Source organism: Cyprinus carpio, chromosome A12 (genome assembly GCF_018340385.1).
Source record: "Cyprinus carpio isolate SPL01 chromosome A12, ASM1834038v1, whole genome shotgun sequence".
Classification (NCBI taxonomy): domain Eukaryota; kingdom Metazoa; phylum Chordata; class Actinopteri; order Cypriniformes; family Cyprinidae; genus Cyprinus; species Cyprinus carpio.
The window spans coordinates 13024720-13050296 of NC_056583.1; the positions used below are offsets into that span (position 1 = coordinate 13024720).

At 37.3% G+C, this 25577-nt stretch overlaps 1 protein-coding gene across 1 annotated transcript; it reads left to right on the plus strand.

Annotated features, from left to right (window-relative positions):
• Nucleotides 1-1422: 1422 nt before the first annotated feature.
• On the plus strand, nucleotides 1423-25352 carry LOC109083810 (proteasome activator complex subunit 4B-like). Its single transcript, XM_042767631.1, is given in 46 exon segments — nucleotides 1423-1955; nucleotides 3236-3376; nucleotides 3769-3885; nucleotides 4566-4619; nucleotides 7107-7151; nucleotides 7495-7644; nucleotides 7771-7834; nucleotides 7931-8005; nucleotides 8439-8561; nucleotides 8643-8735; nucleotides 10423-10688; nucleotides 11115-11303; nucleotides 11305-11460; nucleotides 11548-11698; nucleotides 12743-12841; nucleotides 12930-12999; nucleotides 13081-13148; nucleotides 13426-13641; nucleotides 13762-13919; nucleotides 14026-14121; nucleotides 14641-14696; nucleotides 14797-14853; nucleotides 14944-14999; nucleotides 15127-15225; nucleotides 15308-15370; nucleotides 15826-15921; nucleotides 16010-16141; nucleotides 16238-16447; nucleotides 16726-16862; nucleotides 16948-17001; nucleotides 17104-17233; nucleotides 18003-18084; nucleotides 18220-18373; nucleotides 18466-18532; nucleotides 18613-18738; nucleotides 19454-19606; nucleotides 19705-19809; nucleotides 19999-20090; nucleotides 20200-20331; nucleotides 20424-20718; nucleotides 20847-20975; nucleotides 22006-22161; nucleotides 22264-22420; nucleotides 23304-23437; nucleotides 23556-23693; nucleotides 24200-25352. Coding segments are annotated over 45 exon segments (5535 nt in total). The 5' UTR covers nucleotides 1423-1758; the 3' UTR covers nucleotides 23691-23693; nucleotides 24200-25352.
• The last annotated feature ends 225 nt before the right edge of the window (nucleotides 25353-25577 follow it).

Here is a 25577-nt window from a genome sequence, read left to right on the forward strand (position 1 = left end):
TGAGACTGGGAAGAGAGCCTGGTTAATCCAGGATCTCATTAACAGTACCCATGATCAGAGCAGACAAATCTGCTTTACCTGGAATGCTATAACCATCCATGCAAGGGATTTGATTGGCTGAATTGTAAAAGGTCACTGCATCTGATTAGCTGGAATTTCTGTACTGAATTTCCTATTGGTCGGAAAAGACGTAGGGTGTGTTGTTGATAGGTAATAAATGACCTTACGAAACCTATGGAGAAAGGAGCAGTGGGAATGTGGTGTACTTTTGTTTTCTCTGCCATGAATTTTGCTCATTTTGTATCATCTGTCTAGATGAAATATCTGAGAAACTGGAAATCACTTTAGAGCTGAACACAACCGAAATCATGAAATAAATTGAATTAAACTGTTAGACTAAAGGACCATTGAGCTACAGAAATGCACACATCTTTATACAACTGAGAGCTCATTCAAATGCTTAAGCAAAAGTGGAAGGAGGGCGGCGGAAGGGTGACTGGACAGAACACTCTTCCTGTTTTTTTTGCTGTGACAGTAGGTAGAGTGAATTGTACCGCACTTGGTCAGTACGCAAGGAAAGAACCAAAGCGGATTTAAGTTATCTCGTTAGTATCATTGCCTCGGATTAACCATTTAAACAAAGTGAAGGGCCCTATATGCAAACAAAGCTCACATCATGCGGATGTTCTCAGCATTTTTGTGGTTAAAGGACATGTTCATTTTAGAAAAGAGCAAGAAAAGGGATGGTTTTCCCAAATAACTATAGTGACACATTCAAAAACTAAATGATTTGTGCTTCTATGTTTAGTGTTAACTTTTATTTTATTTGTGAATGTTGCCAATAAAATATTTGATATTATTTTGTTATTGAAAATTAATAAAAATACATTGGCATTTATTTGGTGTTACTTTTATTTATTTATTCATTTATATTTTACACCTTTGAAAAATTATTAAAATGGCAAATTCATTTGGTGTTAACTTTTATTTACTTAATCTTTTGTTTTCTTTAATTTTACACTTTTGAAAATGTATTAAAACAACAAATTCATTTTGTGTTAACTTATTTATTATTTTATTTTATGTATTGTTTTCTTTTATTTTATTTTACAGTCATTTTGTGTTAACTTTTATTTATTTAATCTTTTTTTTACACTTTGGAAAGTATTTTCATTTTAGTTTTGTTATTATAAAATATAATTTTATGTTAATTTTTTATTATTTTGCTTTTTGTACACTTTGAAAATGTATAAAAATGACAAATGTACTCTATATTTTAAAATGCATTTTTAATTTTAACGTATATTGTAAATTAATTATTGTAATTTATTTTCACGCATTTGCAGCTCAATGGTCTGACAGCGTTGCTGCGCGCTGTTGTTATCGCTGAGTGTGCAGGTGGCCACCAGGAGGGGGCGCGCCGCTCATGGCTCATTGTCGCACCCGCCGGAGTGTGAGTTAGAGCGTGTGTATGTGAGTGCGTCTGTCCGTGGGACTCGTAATATGTGTCGAGAGAGTGAGGGGATACTCTTCTATGTAGGTGACTGAAGCTAATGTGTTTAATAACACCAGAGGTCAGAAAGATATTTGTCGAAGTAACAAGTTTTGATCTGAAACCCGCTCCACAATACCGGCACAGATGCGAAAGTAGCGGATTTTGCGAGTAAAACAAAGATTTGTCAAGGGAACTTCTGTCAAGAGGGGAAGGAAATAAGCCAGACACGTCAGAAGAGGATATTTATTTGGGGAAATCGTAATATGAAAAAGGAGCAGGTCGAGATATTAGGTTTTGTCCCTCAGAAAGAGATCGTCTACAACAAACTTCTCCCGTACGCAGACAAACTCGACCGCGAATCCAATGACATTTTGGCCCAGATTAAAGGGAACTTGGGTCGGGCTGTCCAGCTCCGTGAGTTATGGCCTGGAGTTTTACTTTGGACTCGGAAACTCTCCACGTAAGTATATTCAAGACTCTAAAATGCTTTGCTGTGGGAATTGAACATGTTTTATTAATAAACAGCAGGGAGACCTGAATGTCTCGGGTATGTTAGCTTGTAGCAGTTAGCTCGCGAGCTAAAAGCTAAGCGCTAACGTACCTGAGTCACTCATCTGTCCTTGCTCTTAAGTAAACATTACATATATATATCTACCAATACTCCATAATGACCGTTCATAATATCGAGCGTAATATTATTCGGGTTCAGTTTACCACCGAGGCTTCAGTCGGTAAAATGCAGGAAATGCAGGTCTGTTGTAAGCTCATTTCTAAGCTAATCAGCTAACATTAGTGCTGGATAAGCAGCTGCCACATGCATCACTGCAACTAGTGGTTTAGACAAGGAGTCCTTAAAAGGAAATTTTACCTGGAGAAGACTGCTTAAAAATTGTAAAACAGTATTTTATTTCATGCCTTCACGGTTTGCCTTATTAATTCGGATCTATTTAGTAGGTTTCTTATTGGCACTAAAGTGGTTCATGAATTTTATTTTTTACCGTGTTGAAAATACACCCTTGCATTTGAGACACAATGACTTTTTAAGATAAGATAAAGGGGTTATTATTCTATTCAAATGCTTACGTTTTATGATGCATTATTTAATGACAGTTAAAAAGTCTTACATCAGTTTCATGCTGGATAACAGTTCTGTGAAGTGTATTACCGGTGCTTTTGACTGTTGTAGAGTCTCCATACAGTTTGTATTTCACTAAATACTTGAAAATAGCTCTGCTTAAATGGGCAATGTGTTACAAAACTCATTTCTCGTCTATTTGGCCTCTTACCTCATGTACCAAATCAGCATTTAAGAATGATTTCTGAAGGACCTTGTGGTACAAAAATAAAATAGAAATAAAAAACAATTGTTTTTAATTGTTATAATTTAATAAATGTAGATGTGGGTGTGTGTTTACAGATGTGTGTGCGTTTAAAAAAAAAAAAAAAAAAAGTGTGTCTTTACAGTATACTATGCTCTCACATATATACTGTTTGCAAGGACAAGACTTTCTGAACAGTTACTGTAATATGTTGTTTTGAGGTGGTGGATGGCCACTTTCATATTTGGTGGTTTATTGTTGATTTTGTGTTGATTTAAAAAAAAAACTTGAAATAAATTAGCAATTTGTTTTAAAAATAGTTTTCAATCTCTAGACTTACAGACTGCAAGTTTTGGTTTAGTGACCCATTCTGTTTCTTTCCTACTCTTACCACTATGACGTGATCTCTGCTCCTTTATAGATACCTTCGGCTGTATGGGAGAAAGTTCAGCAAGGAGGATCATGTGCTGTTCATCAAGCTTCTGTACGAGCTGGTCACCATCCCCAAGCTAGACATCAGCATGATGCAGAACTTTGCACGACTCCTCATCAACTTACTGAAGTATGCAAGTGTCCCCAACAAACAGCTGACCATTGCCACATATTTGAGAATAACACAGTTGAATTGTTGGTCGATTAAAATGTTTATTTACATGAATTACATTATTAATTATTCAAAATAATTTAAATGGATTGCATATATCCCAAAAAAAAAAAAGTAATAAAATTAGTTAATTAAAATTAACACAGGTAAATCAAAGTTTATTGTTGTTATATGAGAATATGTGGTTATTTCCATATATTTGAACACAAACCCCTGGCTATGATTAATGCATTATTATTTCTTCTTCTTCTTATTATTTGTTATAATGAATTGCACTGTTTTAAAAAGGTTTGGTTATAATTGAATGAATTCCTAATGTTTCTGAATGCTCCTGTTTTTTTAATGTACAGGAAGAAAGAACTGCTGTCCCGGGATGACTTGGAATTGCCTTGGAGGCCTTTGTACGATCTCTATGAAAGTATCCTGTACTCAAAAACTGAGCATCTCGGTCTTAACTGGTTTCCAAAGTAGGCCTCTTGCACTTTTTCATCTTTCTACCTATCTCTGCCATCATCTCACTGATTCTAGTTTGTTGTGAACTATGGATACAAGTTCAAACTAAATCTTAACATGTGTCTGGACTGTTTTATAATAGCATGGTACCTGATGACCGGGCCCACACAGACTGACTTTAAATTGGCATTATTCACAAAGTTTTACACACTCACAATCCACGCTTGGAAGTTTGATTATTTAAAGCTCTAGTTAATTTGATTATGCTTTCTTCTACAGTTTACCATATTTATTATTAGTTATATCATATTTAAACCCGATCAACAGATTTCCCTGCCAAATTGGCACAGAAAATGTGAAATGAAGTCTTCAGTTTCTTTGTGGGCCTGCTCATGACATATTTGCAGAGATGTAAAGTGAACACGCACTTGACACATGGTTTAAGGGAGGGAAAAACTTGTCAGTGCCAAGATTGGTTCATGGAAAAGAAGGACCCCTGTGTGCTGCCTAAGATTAAGCAGTTTGCTTTATCTTGTTTTATTTTTGTCTTCCCACATTTCAGTTGGGACCTTTTACTGAGCACTGCTGACTCTTGTAACACAACCATTCCCATTTAAGAGATTGAGATTAATGATTGAGATGTTATTGGTGTGTCTAGCATTGGCTTATGCATTTTTCCTTTTTTCACATTCAGTTATCGAGCAGAAGCCTCAACTAAACAAAAATTGCTTAATATTGTGCACAAGCGGTAAGCACAGCCAGTGTTTTACATATTGCACTGTACCTTTCCAAGGGCAGCCGCTTTGATGTTTATTTGCATGTGTCCAAAAGTAAAAGCAAATCAACAGTCTAAATGAAAATCCCACCACAGCTTACACCTGCATTTGTATTTATATTCATTGTTTTTTTAGTAGCCGAATCGTATCCACTTAATAACATGCTTCATAAACAGATCAGGAAATGGTGCTCCTTTTAAAGTTTCTAATATTTCATCTTTGTCTGTCAAACACAATTCCTGGGTGCTCAGAGGTGTCAGTCAGCTCTTATATTTAGGCTAAGGAACTCTCCTGACAAAATGTAATGGCACAATGACAAAAAAGGTTTTTGCAAATAATTGTTCTCTAGTACACCTCCTCCAGGAATGGGATAGACTCATCGCTGTGACTTCATTCTCTTAATCTAAGAGTCTTTTGATTGTTCTCTCAAGTGGGCGAAGGGTTTATATTAAAAGAAGTTACTAATCAAAGCTGTGTTTTCCAAAAGCATCGTTAGCCTGTAGAGTGCAACAGTTGTGTTTTGAAATCAAAAACTATGTTCATTTTCTCCATAGGGAAATAATTAAAGACAGACCAACTGTGAGTTTCCGAGGTTGTCAGTTGATGGTGTGTACTTTTGCTGAAGCCATCCATTTGCATTATTTCAACTGGTTTTTATGGGTACACTGCGTAACTGTTACTAAAAAAAAACTGTATGCATCTTGCAGAAGAACAATGTAGCCTGGAGCTACCTCTTTTTTTATGGGTATGACGAGTCACACAGGTACTGGGCTACTCTGCAGGGCATGCCGCAACAGATCTAAAATTGTCTGAATATAAACACTTATAGGCATACCATTATGATTCACGATTAGTCAAAATCTCAGTTTTAAATATACATGCAATATATATATATAGATGTAATATATATATAGATGTATAGATATATATATATAGATGTATAGATATATATATATATATATATATATATATAGATGTAATCAACAACTTAAAGTTAATTACAACACTTTAACAAAGACTTTTTAAAAAAATGAAAGAAATGAATGACAAAATTTTTTCCTGAACCAACACAATTGAATAAGTGAGCAAGCACTATTGCACTCTATAGATTGTAGAGGTCAATTGTACAAATGGTATGGTGGAATAGTTCACCTAAAAAATTGGAATGACCCCTATTTTATGGACAAAAAAAAAAAAGACATCTCTCAGAAAAAATATCTTTGATTGTGTTCCGCAGAAGCAGGAAAGTCATACAGGTTTGAAATGATGTGAGGATGAGAAAATCATTAAATTTTAATTTTAGGGTGGACTATCCCTTTAAGCTTACAGCGCTTTTGGAAAACACAGTGTAGTCTGTTGTTAGTTCTATTTCTTTTAGGTCAGGCTGTATATGTGGGTCGGATCACTTTGGCTCGCTGTTTTAGAGGGCAAGGTCACCCAACTTTTGCCAATTTTCCCCTTGGGTTCTGGTATCATTGTGTTCTATTTTAATCTTGCCCGAACTGAGAGTGTGCTGAATGTGGAAGGTGTTTTCTTACACTTGTACTGAGAGGAAGATCAACAGCTGCCGTGTTTCGCTGGAGGTGTATTTTTAGAACTAGGGATGTACAAGACAACATATTTTAATAATTAACTAGTCAGTGAATTATCTGAACAGCTAGTTGACAAGCCTGTCTTAAAGAGATATTCCCCCGGAAATGAAAATCCCATCATGTCGTTGCAAACCTGTATGACAGACTGACTTCTGTGGAACAGAGGATATTTTGAAGAACTCTGGGAACCAAACAATATTGGAGCCCATTGACTTCACATTTTTCAAAAAAAGAAATTAATGTTCCACTGAAGAAAGTAAGTCATGAATTTTGGAATGACATAAGGGTTTGTAAATAATGACATTACTGATAGAAGTCTAATAAATGTTTTGGCTTAATGTTTATAACATTTCATTGTACATCACTATCATATTCCTCACAAAAATACTATTGACTTCAAAGCACAACAGCCAAATATATTAAGGCTAAAACCCTTATCAAATAGTTCACCATCCTAACCTATCTCTCTGCACAGCATTTAGTAGCATAATTGTATTATTAAAGTCATAATCCACAGCCAGTGGTTTGCACTTCTTGGCCAACTTTGACAAGGAAAAAAAAAATGTATTTAGGAGCAGCTTCCTGATTTGAATTGGCTGTTAATGTCGTTTGACTGTATACAGCGTTTTTGAGCTCCGTTATAAAAAGGACCTGTGGAGAACCTGATAACCTGGCATGTTGCACTCATGTGCCCAGGCTCTGGTGTTGGGAATCTCTCATTTACACTTTCACAAAATGCACTGTAGTTGGGTTTCTGCTTTGCACGTGGTCTAATCGCATCTATTGCTTCAACCTCAAATGTGCCTAGCCTTTCATACTATATTAATGCATTTTCTTTTTCTGTATCTCCCCTTTTCCTCCATTTAGCTCAGTGGAGAATGTGTTGAAGACAGTAGTCAAGAGCTGCAGACTGTAAGTGCTCTTTCAGTCTTCCGTCATTCACTAATGTGTCTATAAATGTTCGACCCCTTTCACAAAAGTATTGCACATTGTGTTAATCAGCTTTCCGTTGTGCTGTTGAAAGAATCATGTAATCAGGCCGTTGTTAGACAAGCCCCCAGCTTTCACACTGAGCCGATTACAGCTCTCTTAACACATTATACTGTTGACCATTTCATTCATATAACAACCACTGTTCGTCATTTTGCAAGAGCTCACATAACAAATAAACCACCATGGATCTGCGAAAATAGCACGTGATTTGGGTCTCATAATGTTTGTGTGTGTGTGTGTGTGTGTGTGTGTGTGTGCATAGTTATTTCCCTGAGTCAGCTACACAGGAGATGCTTGATGAGTGGCGGCCATTACTGTGCCCGTTTGATGTCACTATGCAGAAGGCCATAAGCTACTTTGAGCTCTTCTTGCCCACCATCATGCCCCCAGAACAGCATCACAAAGGTTTCAAGTAAGACTCTCTTATGCAATTTAGTAATGAAATAGGGTTGGGATCTAATAATGAATTAGTCAGTATTCATAAAGTGCATCCAGTAAGTCTGAGCCAGTGTAATAGGAGGATTTGTGCATGTTTTAGGTTATGGTTTGATGAAATGATGGATCTCTGGGTTTCAGTGCAAAACCTGCCTGCTTGGGAGGGTGTAAGTACTTCTCATTCATGAATTCATTTGTTAAGTGCTAAATATTATGTCACCATTGGTTTTCTATCGTCTGTTAACTCTTGTTTGCTCTTACAGAATTTAGTGAATCTTTTTGCACGTCTGGCTAATGACAACATTGGCTATGTGAACTGGGATCCATTCATTCCCAAGGTACTATCCAGCTTATATATGCCACTGTTTAAAAGTTTGGGTCCTGTTTTCGGAAGAAGTCTTTTACCAAGGCTGAATTTATTTGATGAAAAAAAAACAATATTGTGAAATATTATTACAATTTAAATGATCTGTTTTTTATTTTAATATATTTTGAAATAAAATTGAATCTTGTAATATCCAGTCTTCAGTGTCACATGATCCATCAGCACAAACAGTTGTGCTGCTTGATATTTTTTGTGGAAACTGTGATGCATGATTCTTTGATCAATAGAAAGTGCAAAAGAACAGCATTTATTTGAAATCCTTCCTGAATATCCTTTCTAAATTATTGCCAAAAAAATCTTACTTGACCCCAGACTTTAGAACCATAGTGTAGATAATGATCTGAAGACATCAGAGCATTTTATACTGATACTTTGTCTTGCTTCAGATCTTCACCAGGGTTCTGCGTAGCTTCAATCTCCCTGTTGGCACCAGCCAAATGGTCGTTCCCAGATATTTGAGCAACTCCTACGATATCGGTCACGTGGTCCTCTGGATTTCCTCTATGCTAGTAAGTTTCATGAGTCACATTCCTCCTATTATTAATTATTAAAAGGGTGCATTTATATACAGATCTTTATTTTTTTTTCAGGGCGGCCCACAAAACCAGGTCCAGAAACAGCTTAATGGGCTCTTCAGAAGTATAGCATCTTTCTATCACCCTTCAAATAATGGGCGCTGGCTGGTAAGATGTTCCCTATTAGCATAAACATCCAGAACAATATGGTGCAGTGCAAGATCTTGTCCCCCTTAAAGTCCAGCCCACCCCTCGATTCCATTCTAGAACTGTCTGCGGTCTGTGTGTTGTCAGCTGAGATTTATGTTTGTGTGCAAGAGGGAGATATGCAGTGACAGATGGCTCTCTGGCAGAGTGAGGTCACTCCACATTCCAGCTACTGAAACACCACTAACAACTTTCCAGTTATTGACCACCTATCATCATAGACATGCATCCTTTTCCTGCACTCATGACTCAGTAAAGTACTATACAGTATCATAAGGGTAGTTTGCAAATTTAATTATTTAACTCAATATGGCAAGCTTTTGTTCTTTGAAACCAAATGTTATTCAAGAGTGTTGATGTCAAGAAGTGCTACAAGGAGTCTTTATGCCTTTGTGCTACTTTACTGTTCAAAAGTAGTGATGCACCAAAAGGATTTTTTACTGAATCACTAGTGAAATCTGGAACAGAAAATAAGGTTTGACTAATACATCTGATTAATTGAACTCAGTATGATGTTCAGGGTGTTAGGTAGGTGATAATTTAAACCTTATTAAAGTTCTTCAGCAACAAGCGACCTCTGGATATCTCAACTAAACAGTTTTTGCATATTGCCACTTTATCCTCCCATTTTGTCACAGTGATGTACGTCCACAGCGATGACATATTTACCTGTTGTAGCCTACAATGCAATTGCAATGCATGGCAGTTTTTTTTATTTTTATTACTACTGTTTGAAATAAATAACTGTAAATAATCTTAAGCATTTTAATTTGGTACCACAAACTTTGGAAAACAGTTGTGGTATTTGAAGAAGTTTGAAAAGCCCTTTGCAGTGTTTCTTTTTCAAATGCTGAAGTATTGACTTCACAAAGTCCATGTTTTAAATTGGCCAAAAATAATCTAATTTCTCTAGAAACCCTGTAGTTTATTGTTCTGAAGGCTGATCCGTGTGCGAGTAGTGCTAATGTCTCGGAAGAAGATGCGCAAACTTTATCTAGTCAGGACTCTATAGTTTGAGAATCCAAAAGCTTAATTGTAGGGGAAAAAAAAACCATTCCAAATGCTGATTTCGTCTGCAGCAGTCAAGAGAAGACTATGGGATGCTGCTGGCATTTTAGATGGGATTAAAAAAAAAAGCTTAATCTCTTGATCTGAGAACTATTATGGGAGGTGCTACAGAAAACATAGGATGAAACGGTCCATGTACCTTTTGGTCATTTTGATTTTCTACATAAAATAAAGAGAAATGAAAAACGGTTTGATTTTTTTGATTTTTTCGTTTTTGTTTAAGAAATGGGAAAACAAAAATTTAGCTAGGTTTTTTTTTAATTTTTGTTCATGGGTAAAAAATATGATTATGATTTAATATTTGTTTTGAATGTGTTAACAGCCCTGAAACGCCCCTTTTGTCCCCCATCTTCTGTGCTACACCGTATATGCAGCAAACACAAGCTCAGTTCATGTAGGCTGCTAGCAGCACTTACAAGAAAAAAACAAAACCACTACTATAGAAAATCAGATCACCAGAAAGTACATGGAACTGAAACTTTGGCTTAATTTTGTACAGGATTAATCAGTTTCCAAACTCCAAAATTCATTTGTTTTAGCCATCTGTGTCGTATCTTAATATCACTGCCCTCCTCTCCAGATGAAGCTGATGAAGCTTCTACAGCGTCTGCCTGCCAGTGTTGTTCGGCGGCTACATCGGGAGCGCTATAAGAAACCCTGCTGGATCACTCCTGTTCCCACCAGTCACAGACTCACGGACCAGGATGTGACAGACTTTGTGGAGAGTATGAAGCAGCCGGTACTGATGGCCATGTTCAGCAAGACAGGCAGCATGGATGCAGCTCAGGCCTTGCAGAACCTGGCCCTGATGAGACCAGAGCTGGTCATCCCACCTGTGCTGGAGAAGTGAGTGTGTGGAGCTGCTGGAGATTTTCATGGCCTGTAGGCGCCAATATAAGGCTAATTTACATAAAAAAGACTGTGCTAAAAAGAATGATGATTACTTCAAAGCTAAACCAGCAAAGTGAATTCACCCCCACAGTCTTTTTTTTTTAATCTATTCTGTTAGTAAATGATGATGTGTAGCTGATTAAATGTTAAAATGTGCTTAATTTTGTAGTATTTAAAAGTTGTATAAGATAAGTTGCTGTATAAATTCATGAGTTAAAGTTCAAAAAGCTTCATCATAGCCTGTATAGTGGCTTCTTTTATTCACTGCCGGGATTTACAAATCCAATCTTTGTAAATAGGCTTTGTAAGCAGTAGTCTTAGAATCCAGCTGGACTTTTTCCCCAATTAAAAGCTACTGTGTGGATGTGCTGCCCCCTGCAGGACATATCCTGCTATGGAGACACTGACAGAGCCACACCAGCTTACTGCCACTCTCAGCTGCATGATTGGTATGGCCCGCAGTCTTCTCAGCGGTGGCCGACATTACCCCGAAGGTCCCGCGCACGTCCTGCCCCTGCTAATGAGAGCACTGCCTGGTGTTGACCCTAATGACTTCAGCAAATGCATGGTGGGCAAACTGTGAAATGGTGCTGTCCCTGGTGATGACAGCAAATGCATGGTGGGCAATCTGATTCCATCATTAAATCTTTTATTTGTTGTAGATGGAGAGAGAGTTGTGTTCGGCTTCTGCTGAGTTTGAAGACTTTGTTCTGCAGTTTATGGACAGGTGAGTCATTTCTTGAGATGTGTGTGTGCTTTAAAAAAGTATAATACACTATTGTTTTGGCTTATGCCCTATTTTGTGTGTCTGTAGGTGTTTTGCATTGATTGACAGCAGCACTCTGGAGCAGACACGCGAGGAGACGGAGACAGAGAAAATGACTCATTTAGAGAGTCTGGTGGAGCTGGGCCTTTCATCCACCTTCAGCACCATTCTGACACAGTGCTCCATGGAGATATTCAAGGTTTTTATTACATTTAATAGGATTTTATCTATTTAACTATTTTTTATTTTATGTATTTTTTTAAATGAAAATACTCTTTATTACAAAAAAAGTATTTTCTCTGTTGAGACCTCTTTGTTGTCCTTAGATTTTGCTAACCTTACAAATGTAAAAAAAAAAAAATAATAATAATAATTTAGACAATTGAATTTCATTTCTTACAACAGCCGTCTCATACTCTGTTGTTGTTTTTAACATTCTTGGCTTATATTAATCTGCGACTCAGTGAGTAATCTGAACTGATTTAATAATGAAGGGTGTTGTCTGACTGAATCATCCCATGAGTCAGACCAGTGACTCTTTATAGACTGATTCACCAGTTGTTTTGACTGATTACCCAGTCAAATTTGACAGCATGTCGACACTGTATGGTTGCATTTGTGAGAAGTCAACGAGAGATATATATATATTATATTAATATTATATATATATATATATATATATATATTATATATATATATATATATATATATATATATATATATATATATATATATATATATATATATATTTATACATATATATATATTTGTTGCACCCATATACGCTACTGTTAAAAGTTTTGGGTCATTTCTAATGTTACAAAAGAGTCCTAAATAAAATGTTTCAGTTTCCTCAAAAATATTAAGCAACACTATTTTCACAATGTTTTCGAAACTGATAATAAGAAATGTTTGTTAAGCAACATATCAACATATTACAATTATTTCTGAAGGATACTGTGACGCTGAAGACTGGAGAAATTGCTGCTTATAATTCAGCTTTGACATTACAGGAATAACATACATTTTGAAATGTATGAAATAAAAAAGTTATTTTAAACTGTAATAGTGGTTATTTATTTATTTTGTCAAATATATGCAGACTTGGTGGGCATAAGATTTCTTTCAAAAACATGTAAAAAAAAAAACTAATTACCAATCTCAAACTTTTGAACAGTGTATTTCCTTATATACACCTAAATAGATTTGATGATATCTGTTAACAGCTGTTATCTGTCTATAGGTGGCTCTCGAGAAAGTCTTCAACTTTGCCACCACCAACATCTTTGAGACTCGTGTTGCAGGCAGGATGGTGGCAGACATGTGCAGAGCGGCTGCTAAGGTAATACTTCCTGTTTGCCCATCTTGTGCTGATACACACACACAGCCGTGGGGCCACATTGATTCAGCTGTCCTCTGCTTTGTTTCAGTGTCACCCTGCTGAGTCTCTCAGGCTGTTTGTACCACACTGCTGTAACGCCATTACTCATCTAACTGCCAGTATGTACAAGAACATTAAAGAACTGTTTGTGTTATCTTGAGTCTGTGTCAGCATCCTCACTTGTGTTTGGTGCGTTTCAGATGAAGATGTTTCAAATGAGGAGGAACTGGATAAAGAACTGCTCTGGAACCTCCAGCTGCTTTCTGAGGTCAAAACAACATCAAACTGCACATGAATGATTTTGCATTGATAAGCTTAAGCTGTATTGCAAAATCATGATAGCTGCCTATCTAGGCTACATTTTCTGTAGCCTCTGTCCTGTGCTAAACTTCTGTACTAATCCTCTGAGGCTGTACTAAACAGTAGGCATTAATGGAGTCACTGCCTGAAAAGAGTGTTTCAAATCAGTCACCCTACATCTGTTTAGACACTAGACAATGATTTCTGTGTATCTCACATTACCACCCTGTCTTGCTGATCTTCAGGTGACTCGTGTGGATGGAGAAAAGCTCCTCCCGTACCGCACACAGCTGGTGCAGACTCTGCAGCTGACCCTGCGTTTGCGCTGTAAGCAGGGCTACAGTCTGGCCTGCAACCTGCTGCACCATATCCTGCGTTCCACAGCACTCACCTACCCCACAGACTACTGCAGTGTGCCTGGCGGCTTCAACAGACCCCTGCAAGAGTACTTGCCCATTAAGGTACTGTGAATGTGTCTGGTACATGTGAGGACATTTGAAAAGTGGAGACAACAGAACAATATATTAGATCATTGTTGATCCCATGAGTTCTCACTACCTCCCTTCTTGTTCTTTTCACAGGACTGGGGTCGTCCGGGGGACCTTTGGAACCTGGAGATCCGGTGGCATGTGCCCAGCTCAGAGGAGACTGCATTTGTGTTCTATGTTCTGGACCTGCTGCTTCAGCCAGAGCTCCAGCGTCTGCAGAGATATGCACAGGGAGAACAGGACATGAGCAGGTCAGAGGTCAAAACTGCACTCTGTAGTAATGGTAATGATAAAATACCATCGTTCTGTATTGATTTTAAAAGTTGTGAATATTTTCTTGAATTGCACTTTAAACAGAGATGACGTTCTTCAGAGTCTGTGTGTAGTCCAGCACTGTCTGCTGGGTGCTGGCAGCATGCTCCCCCCTCTTGATGGACGCACAGTCACTGGCCTGTAAGTCCTAAAACTCAGTGGATATGTGAAGGGATACACAGCACTGATTAAATCATGATCATTTAATCCTTTGTATTTCTTTTTAAGAGGCAAAAAGTAATTAATGACAATTTTATTAATCAGGGATACATTAAATTGATAAAAGTGATAGTACAGACATTTATAATGTTATAAAGTTTTAAATTTTATATAAACGGTGTTCTTTTGAACTTTCTATTTATGGTATCCACAAAAACATTAAACAGCACAATTGATTTCAACATTAATATAAACCTTAAATAAGACTGCTAAATGGCTGAAAGGAATAAATTTCATTTTAAAATATATTATACATTTGAAAATAGAAAACAGATGTTTAAATTTGTGAAAAAAGGAAAGAGGCAATATTACAATTTACGGTACTTTATTCAAATAAATGCAGCCATGGATTTCTGTCTGTGTTATGTAAATAAATCTTACCAAACTTTTGTATGTTGGTTCAAATATGATTTTTTTTTTTGTTCTTTCTCCTCTGTGCAGTGTACCCAGCATGGTTAGTTTGGAGGAAACAAAGCTGTACATTGGTGTTGACTACGGTAAGCCGAGTTTGGGGATTGGTGCAGTTAGAGAAACTTGTGTATCATGATGATAGAATAGGATATTAGCTTCTCATTAAGACATTGCTGATTTTTCCAGATGAGTCCAGAGAGAACTACCGTGAGGCCATCTGTAAAGTAATGAGACAATTGCTTCGTAAGTGGAACGCCTGCCTGCACACAGAATTTACCTCATCTACATGACCCCTAATTCTTAAAACAAGCATCCTCTAATTCTCTTTTGTAGATTACATTCTGGAACACTCAGAGGATGACACCAAATCCCTTTTCGCCATTATCAAGGTAAGTGTGCGAAGGGGATATTTGAGCAAACTGATTTGATCATTGTTCATTAAACTGTCAATTGTATTGGATCATATAGCAGCTATTAGCCATTAAAGCTTTGTGATTGATTGTTTGTCTCCCTCAGATCATCAGTGACTTGATGCACTTCAGAGGTTCCCATAAACATGAGTTTGACTCTCGTTGGAAGAGCTTCACCTTGGTGAAGAAGTCGATGGAGAACAGGGTGTGTAGTTGGGCCTAAGAAATCTCCTGTGCCATTTATTTGAAATGTATAATTATCTTATGAATCTTCTTATTCTCTCCAGCTTCATGGGAAGAAACAGCACATCCGAGCTCTTCTCATTGACAGAGTTCTTCTTCAGCATGAGGTAGGAGCCAATGCTAATAACCTGGCATAATGATTTGCCACATAAAAGATATTGTAGAGCTGTCACAATATCTTATTTTCACGACACTTATCATGACCAGAAGAATTAGCAAGAACGATGTTATCATGATATCTATAGAAATTTTGAAAAAATAAACAATGCTATCAGTCAAATTCATTTGTAACTTTTGTGTTTTCTGTTGTTTGGTCAAAGAATCACACTAAGTATGATTATAGGTAGACAGAGGGAAAGATGTAACCAAAACTATACAAAGCATATAAAAAAAAATTACTGCTGATCTGCAGACGGGGGTGTGTAACTTTTCGTCTTTTTAAGCAATCCAAAAAACTCCCACAATGGCTGGTCAGCTTTTAGAATTTTAGATTATTGTCAATACTGGTATATTCCAACACTCCTAGTAGGAAGTTATTTTTTTTCCTGCTCTCCACATTTAGATGCGAAAGTTGCTGGTCGAGGGGTGTGAATATAAGACTGTTCATCAGGACCTGTTGAGGGACCTTTTGCGTCTTTCCACCAGCACCTACAGCCAGGTCTGAATCCACATCCACAAAATTTTACATCAAAATAATCCCCTTTATTTTATATGTTCTCTTGAATACCCATTTTTTGGACCCACAGGTCCGCAGCAAGGCCCAAAATGTGTTGTTCACAGCTTTGGGGACCTATAACTTCTGCTGCCGGGACATTACTCCACGTGTCCTGGAGCTACTGGAGCCCACACGAACTGATGTCACCCAGCAACAGTTCAAGGTCTATAGTCTAAAATTTTCACTTTCTATCATTAGCATAATGCTGTTTTTCTCTTTATTGATTAAATTATAATTTTTTTATCATATTGTGCTGTAGGGGGCACTGTACTGCTTGCTTGGGAACCATTGTGGAGTGTGCCTTGCTAACCTACATGACTGGGATTGCATCGCTCAGACGTGGCCGTCCATAGTGCGCTCAGGCCTCAGCTCAGCTATGTCTCTAGAGAAGCCCTCCATTGTCAGACTCTTCGATGACCTCGCGGACAAAGTCCACCGGCAGTATGAGACCATCGGCATTGATTTCACAGTGAGCAGCATCGCCTGTTTTGTACATAAACTTTGGAATAATGTGGCGTGTCGTTCAGACTATTAAAGTGGGGACACATTTATTGTTGTTTGGTGAATATTCAAAGGTCATTTTTACATACGTCGTCTGAATGGAACATTTTTCAAAAACACAAATTAAATTAATTTTTTTTTTTTTTTGTGTTTTTTTTTTATATGTATGTTCATTCTGTGTGTGTGTTGTATGTGTGGTGGTAGTCTTGTTCTGAACGACTCATGTTTCCCTGGATGAATCTGTAGGTACCTGAGAGTGCAGTCTTGCTAGGCCGGCGCATCACTGATTCAAGCCAACCCACTCCACACATTGGCACTCCCACAGAACAGGAGCTGAAGCAGGGACTGGCACTTCAACAAGATAAAAACCAGGAGGCAGTGCAGTAAGTGCTACACATATACACACTCGCAACATTTAATACTCATTTAACATGGTGTAGTGAATCTTTGCTGTGTTTCCTCTTTCAGGAAATATGAAAAGCTTGTGAGAGACCTGTTGGAATGTCTAGATGACCGGGACCTGTAAGTATCAAATAGATGTTTAAAAGTGCTTCATTGTTCCTAGAAAACCAAACACACAAAAGCATCACTCATTTGTGAATATGTTATTATGTGTGTCAACAGGCCTTGGAAGTTTGAGCACATTGCTATTGGTTTCCTGTCTCTACTGCTAAGAGATGACTATCCCCTCCCGGCCCCAGCGGTGCTCTTCTTTGTACAAAGCCTCAACCATGATGCGCTTGTTGTTCGTAAGGTTCGTGAAATGTTTTTTTGTTTTTTTTTTGGTAAGTTTTGCATAAATCTGTATCAGGGTTGTGCAGGGTTTAGCTCCAGCCTGCTCCTATACACTAACCTAGAAGTTTATATTACTGATAAAAACCTGTATTAGCTAGTTCAGATGTGTTAAATTAGGATTAGGTTTAGGTCTAAAATCTTGGGGTTGGTAAGATTTTTTTTTTTTTTTTTTTTTAATGTTTTGAAAGACATTATGCTTCCAAGGGCATCATTTATGTGATCAAAATATAGTAAAAACAGTAGTTGTGCAAAATATTATAAAATAAGTATTACAATTTAAAATAACAGTTTTTATTTTAATCTATTTTAAAATGCAGTGCCAAATTATTATTTTTTTTTCTGATTGCACAACTACATTTTCAGCATCCGTTTTTCCAGTCTTCAGTGTCACATTAACCTTTAGAAGTTAGTAATATGCTAACTTGGTGCTCAAGAAAGATTTCTTATCATCAATGTTAAAAATGTTTTTGCTGCTTAACATTTTTACATCTTTGATACCTTCGAAAGACAACATTTATCTGAAAAAGAAATCTTTTGTAAAATGATAAATACCTTTACTGTCACATTTAATTAATTTAATGCTTCCTTGCTGAAAAAAAATAGTATTATTTCTTTAAAAAAAACTCACTGACTCCAAACTTTTGAACAGCAGTGAATATGCACTTAGTCTGTTACATGTAAAACATTGTGTATATTATTGTTTTTTTTCTTATAATTATTTGTTATATATGTGGATATCTGTGATGTGGGGAGTACTGAAACAGCTGAAGAGACCGCGCAAGAAAATACCCGTTAGTCCCTGTGATATAAGTGAGTAAACAACGCTGTAAAAACAAATAAATAGTACTGTTAAATGAGGAGACGATTAAATTACTCTTCACATCCATCTGTTGGTCCATCTCAGTTTCTGTGGAAGGAGATAATTACACATGTGGTGCCTTGCAGGTGGTGTAATGGAGCCGGAGGGGCTGGTGGCAGGAGACAGGCCGGGGAATGACTGGCTGCAGTACCATGGTGACAGCCTGCCGAACACCCAGCAGGACTGGGACAATTTCTGCTTTGTAGAGAAGACACACTGGGGCTACTACTGCTGGCCAAAGTAAACACTCTCAGCCTCTGATCACTGTATGATTCACTCCAAATCTCTGCTTCTAGCCATTTTTCTCACTCTCTCTATTTCTCTGCTAATAGGAATTTGATGGTATATGCCCCAGCAGCGGAGCAGCCCAAGGATCTTTCCACTGAGAACATGAATGAGGTATACATGGACTGACTGTGCTACACTTTGTTTTACTGCCAAACTTGACAGTATGTATACTAAACATGATTTTCTTACAGAGGGAGCGTGTCATCTATGACCATTTCACAGAACCCATGTTCATCAAACAGCTCATTGAGTTCCTGTCTCTTGAGGACCGAAAGGGCAAAGACAAGTTTAATCCCCGTCGCTTCTGTCTCTTCAAGGTACCAGCATCGTAAAACAATAATCATGGTAGTGGAGATAAAAGTACAGTTTGGCAGTATGTTAGAAAAGAAATCAACAAAAAGGAGATTTATTTGACACTTTAATATGACAATATTGTCTCTAGAGATTATAATCTAACCTGTACCAATACGCATCATCGTTCAAAAGTTTTGGGGTCAGTAAGATTTTGTAATCTTTTTTGAAAAAATTTATTCTCTCGAAGACAGTATTTATTTCATTAAAAATACAGTAAAACAGTAATATTGTGAGAAATTACAATTAAAAATATTTTTTATTTTAATATATTTTATACTTAGTGATTAATTTCCTCCTTTGATGACAAAGCTGAATTTTCAGCAGCCATTATTCTAGTCACATGATCCTTTGGAATTATTCTAATATGTAATTATGGGATATGTAATAATTATAGAAAAAAAAAATTATTGGATAATTATCCTCCAGTTTATGTTCGCTGATTCCAGCAGTTTTGTTGCAGTTTCCCCAGCTGTAATTCCCAACCCGAGAGATTGCACCGGTTGTGAGGATGTATTCAATAAATGATTTGTGGAGAGCAGTAAATATAATTGTGCTCCCAGCCACATCTACCTCTGCAAATTTCTGCATTTTAACCAGCTCATAAACCTGCCTTACTCACCTGCCATACGAATTTATTACAAAATACAGATGGCTTGCTTTCTCATTCAACGCCCACAGGGACTTTTCCGGAACTACAGTGATGCTTTCCTGCCTGTTCTAAAGCCTCATATGGAGCGGCTGGCAAATGACTCTCACGAGAGCACCCAGCGCTGTGTGGCTGAGATCATTGCAGGACTGGTTAGAGGCAGCAAGCACTGGAGCTTCAGCAAGGTGAGCACCGCTGCAGGCATGAGGGATGCACTAAAATTAGGAAGCCACTGAGATATTTAACCACACTGATGTCTGAAACCCCTCTTTCATTCACACAGGTGGAGGCATTATGGAAATTCCTGATTCCTTTGATGCGAACAGCACTGTCCAATATTACTGTGGAGACCTATGCTGACTGGGGTACCTGTGTGGCAACTGCCTGTGTATGTGTCATAGATCTTCAGTCTGTTAAATTGTCTTGAAAATGTTCAAAATAGACTTCAGGGGGAAAGGTCTATATATTATTATTATTACTATCTTATCAAATTAGAATATTTCTGAAGACTCGTGTGTTACTGATGTGTTATGTGAAGCTATGAGAACAGCTCACTGTTGATGTTGGATGTTTTCAGGAGAGCCGAGATCCACGAAAGCTTCACTGGCTTCTTGAGATGCTGATGGAGTGTCCTCTCAGTGGGGAAGGTGGATCATTTGTAGATGCCTGGTAGGTGTATTTTGTTTTGGTTTGTGGGACACTTCTGAAACCATTCAGACTTGGATGCATATTTGATATTTTGATAATTGAGAGATATCATTTGTTTCTCTCTCTGTAGCCACCTATACGTGCTGCAAGGTGGTCTGGCACAGCAGGAGTGGAGGGTCCCAGAGCTGCTACACAGATTGCTTAGTTACCTGGAGCCCAAACTCACTCAGGTTTATAAGAATGTGAGAGAGCGCATCGGCAGGTATGTCTGCAGTTGGGGTCAAAACGGTCACTGTAGTCTAAAAATACACTGGCAGTTAAACTGATTCTCTCTTGTCATGTTTTCTCTTGCAGTGTGCTGACATACATTTTCATGATTGACGTCACCCTGCCATACACTCTGCCTACTAAGTCACCACACATTGCTGAGTTTACCGAAAGGATCTTGTCTCAGCTGAAGCCCCTGATTGAGGGAGACGAGGAGATCCAGAACCATGTGGTGGAGGAGAACGGAGTGGGGGAGCAGGACGAGAGGACCCAGGCCATCCATCTCCTCAAAACTGTTCTGAAGTGGCTGATGGCCAGTGCGGGGCGCTCCTTCTCTACTCCAGTACCTCAGCAACTGCAGCTGCTGCCCCTGCTCTTTAAGGTCTCGCATGCCCGCTCTCTCTCTATCTTAGCCTATGCTCTTTGTGTCTCATTCTTTATACATTTGTGTGGAGTGCTCTTAAGTGGATTGCTGACTTCCGCTCTGTGACTGTTTCTCTCCATCTGCAGATCGCTCCTGTAGAAAATGATGACAGCTATGATGAGCTGAAAAGGGACGCAAAGATGTGCCTGTCCCTCATGTCTCAGGGTCTCCTCTATCCTGAGCAGATCCCTATGGTACTGAAGGTGCTACATGAGGTAAGGCCTCAGACACGCTAGACACGACCCCACATATTAGGACGACAGTTTGAAAGCTGAATTTGACCTTGACTATTTTTTATTAATTTTTTTACTTAAGAGCTTATTGTTATTGTTAAGTGAAACTAAAACTATTAAAAACTGTTGCCAGTAATTGTATTGTTTTTGGTTTAAATTTTAAATATTAAAGAAAATTAGAAATATTAGAAATATTACCCTAGTAACTAACTGAAATAAATTAGTTGCAGTTGAATTACTAAAATTACTGAAACTAAAACTGGAGAAAAAATTAATTAAAGCTATATAGAAATATATTAAAACAACTAATAAAAATGACAAGTACATGACTAAATTACTAAACTTAAAAAATGTAAGCTAATTTAAATATATTTAAAATAGTAATAAATAAATAAAATGTGCCCCCCGGTGATAGCCCACCAATAATCATGATGTAGTGACAGTGATTAGTGTTACTTAAGAGTACACAAGTACAATTAGCTCTAAATACTGTGCACAATTACTCATTGTGATTCTGGTCCTGATTTCAATGGTGACACTAGCATAGAAATATTCATATTTCTGCTTTGCTGAAAGCACAGAATTGTTCTAGACATAATAGCTTGCACATTGTCACTGAATTAGTATGTAATTACTGACACTGATTATATACTTCATAGGCATTTCAAATGCTGAGTAATAAAATTTAATTATATTACTGTGTGTTGTTATAATATTGTTTTTGCTTATTTATAATAGTGTTATCAGTGATTCCATTCACTAGAAATATTTAAAAAGTGCATATCCATTAAAATAATGTACTTTATTAAAATCTAATCTACTGGTGAAATCAGGCATTATGGGACAAGCAAGTATTTTCCCCAATATACATTATATTTATTATTACTTATAGTAATATAACACGTTTAACGTGTCAATATATATACATATATAGACAATTTTATTTATTTACCATTATTACCCAGTCCTAGTGAGCGCTGTGTTTGTAATGAGATTTTTATTATTTTTTCAGATTGCTGGTAGCAGCTCTTGGCATGCACGATTCTCAGTGCTAACATACCTCCAGATAATGGTGTTCTATAATCTGTTCACCATACTGAGCAATGAGCAGGCTGTTCAGGACGTAAGAGCACTGGTCGTCAGGCTACTGGAGGATGAGCAGCTGGAGGTACCTTTCGGGCAACACACTGTCACGCTGGCATCATCATTTATTCACTTTTATGCAGCCTTGTTCATTAAATTTTCATCCATTTGCATCTTTGTGTCTTAGGTGAGAGAGATGGCTGCCACCACTCTCAGTGGCTTCCTGCAGTGTAACTTCTTGGCAATGGATGCCTCCATGCAGACTCACTTTGAGGCTCTATGCAAAACCAGATTACCCAAAAAGAGGAAGAGAGGCTCTGTGGTGGACACCATTCCTTCAGTTGGTATGATCACGCTTTAATCACATGAATTGCTGAGCTGTTTGTATCGGAGCCATGGCACAATGGTAACATTTAATGCCCGCAAAATTTAAGAACTAAAGTCATTTAAGTTCAAGTCTGGTCCGAGTCTAGTCTTATTATTCTGACACAAAAAGGCATGAAATGCCTGTAAATTAAAATAAAAAAGAGTTCTAGACAGTGTTTTATTTATGTGCATATTTTCTGTTTTCAAATAAAATATTTACATATCCTTAAGACATGATACATTCTCTTTATAAGCAAAACTCAGGCCAAATGCAATTATACTCAAGATAAATTACAAGATAAATCTTTAAACAAGCTTTTTTTTGTTGTGGTGGTTTTTTTTGCTGCTCTGGTGAATTTATCTTGCTTTAACGATATTTAGACATTTTACTGGAAAACAAAATTATTTTAAAAATAAATTAAAACACTATCTTTGAATTTTTTTTCTAGTAAATCGTCTAAATATCCTTAAAACAAGATAAATCTGATTCTTTTTTTTTTCTTTTAAAAGTGTCTGAATATCCCTGTGAATAAAAAAAAATGTACATTTCTCTTTTTATTTGTATACTATTTTAAAAGAAAAAAAAGGCTTTATCTTGTTTTAAATGTTTTTATAATATTTACTAGAAAACAAATAAGAATTAACAAGTACATAAAAATAAACTAAATCTATTTATTAATATTTATATTTATATTATATATTATATTATATTTAATTTTTTATTTTTTTATTTTTTTATTTTTTTATTTTTTTATTTTTTTTATTTTTTTATTTTTTTTTACAGCGATATTCAGATACTTTTACTGGAGAAAAAAAAATGGAATCATATGCTGTCCTTAACCCATGTTTGTCTATCCTCAGATCTGGTACGGCGTCACGCTGGAGTGCTGGGACTCAGTGCTTGCATCTTATCCAGCCCGTATGATGTCCCAACCTGGATGCCTCAGCTCCTCATGGACCTCAGCGCACACCTCAATGACACACAGCCTATTGAGGTACACCGATCACATCACAACAAACACAACTGCTTTCTGTCTCCCTCTTGTGCTCTCCCCTCTTAGGGCCCATTAAATCTAACAAAAATCAATACAAGCCTCTCTCCGTCTGATTTAGATGACCGTGAAAAAGACTCTGTCTAATTTCCGCCGTACTCATCACGACAACTGGCTGGAGCACAAGCAGCAGTTCACAGACGACCAGCTCGTGGTGCTCACAGACCTTCTCGTGTCACCCTGCTACTATGCATAGAAGGTATGTTACAAAACGTTTGTTTAAAGGGACAGTTTGCCCCAAAATTTATAACTTGCTGAAAATTTACTCACCCGCAGGCAATCCAAGATCTAGATGAGTTTGTTTCCTCATCAGAACAGATTTCAAGAAATGTAGCATTACATCACAATAATCAGCTGTTTTATCAACTGTTCGGACTCATTCTGACGGCACCCATTCACTGCAGAAGATCCACTGGTGAACAGGTGATGGAATGCTACATTTCTCTAAATCCGTTCCGATGAAGAAACAAACTCATCTAGCTCTTAGATGGCCTGAGGGTGAGTAAATTTAGAGCACATTTTCATTTTTTGGGTGACCTATTCTTGTTTTGGGGCAAATCCTGTGATGGCCAGTAAATGCTTCTGATTTTGACTGTGCTAATAATATGTTCTGTTGCCATAGTAATTCATAAATGAAAGCCGTTTTAGTCTGTAAACTCTACTTAATTGCATCTTGAGCTGATGATAATTTATTTTTTCTTTCAGGTTGCAACAATGTTGCTGCAGGTTTTAGTATTGTTTTGTTGTTGTTGTTTTTTTTGTTGTTTTTTCATATTCAAACAAAATATCTTATGCATTCATGAGGATGGGATGGGAGGACACAGACGCTCAGGATCTCAGCATCTATAGAAGAACCTCTCGAACACAGACCCAGGAGCCCACTAAACCATGAGCACATGATGAGAGGAGGGCAGGAGGCATGTATAGGTACGAAGGAGATGTGAGATGAGTAACTTAACAACATAGACATATACTCTGTACGTACTGTTTGTATGTATATATCTAGTCCAAATTTTTGCTTTCAACTATACTTAATATTTAAGGTTTACCAGTGCAGGAGCGTATGGCCTGCAGTCTGTAATATTATTGTACAGATAGATTATTTTTTTCCCTCTGTAATCCTGTGTGTTGACATGAACTGTGTGATGGACTGAATGCCTATGGATCGCCCCATAAATCCAACTCCAAAGCCCCCATGATGCTCTCTGCTGTGAGGTTCTCAGCGATCTGAGCATGTGAAGATAGTCCAACGACTCAATCCATTACATTAAGAATTTGAAAACCTGGAACTGGAAGATTATTCATCTTTTAGCATTTTGTTTTCCATAAACATTTTACAGCTAGCAGCATGTGTTTCTTTGTTGAGTGGCATAGAGAATTTTAATTTTTTTTTAAATACACAGCAGCATCTTTTCAACATAATCCTCCACAGTAATCTGATGCGGCAGGCACCTCTTTGGGAAAAATAAAGTGTTGGCGATGTTTGCTCGACTTGAAGAATATATTCGGACTCAGCCCTTGTTATTCATCACAACATGAGGACGCAAGTCTGAGGACTCTGAAGTTATTGTGGTATGTGTGTCTGAAGGTAGCTGTGACATTGTCCTGTAGCTCTCTGCTCACATGCCATCATAACAGCGTTTTGTGTTTGTGTATCTATATGTGTATGTATGTATTTATGTACTGTACATATGCATTTATCTATGCATAAACGACTGACACGTCTTCTAGCGAGACCACCCAGACCGGATCCAGTGAGTTTGTGGAAGGCGGCTTGATACGTGTACATTTTGGTGTGAGTGTACATGTTTGTAGTTTGACCAAATTGATCACATTTTGATCCATTTCTTATTGGCATGTGACAGAATCCAGGATTGTTTTATTTTTTCTTCTGTCACCGTTTACTCCAGCCTACAGAACCACTTTAGATTGTCCTCTGAATCACACAAGGCACCAGGAAGGCTTCAGGTTCTACTATGGTTAGCTCCATTTTACATTGGAAGTGTACACAACAGAAAACATTATTTAGCTTAGTGCCAAAACTGCTGTGATTTTTCTCTTTTTTTTTTTTTTTTTTTTTTTT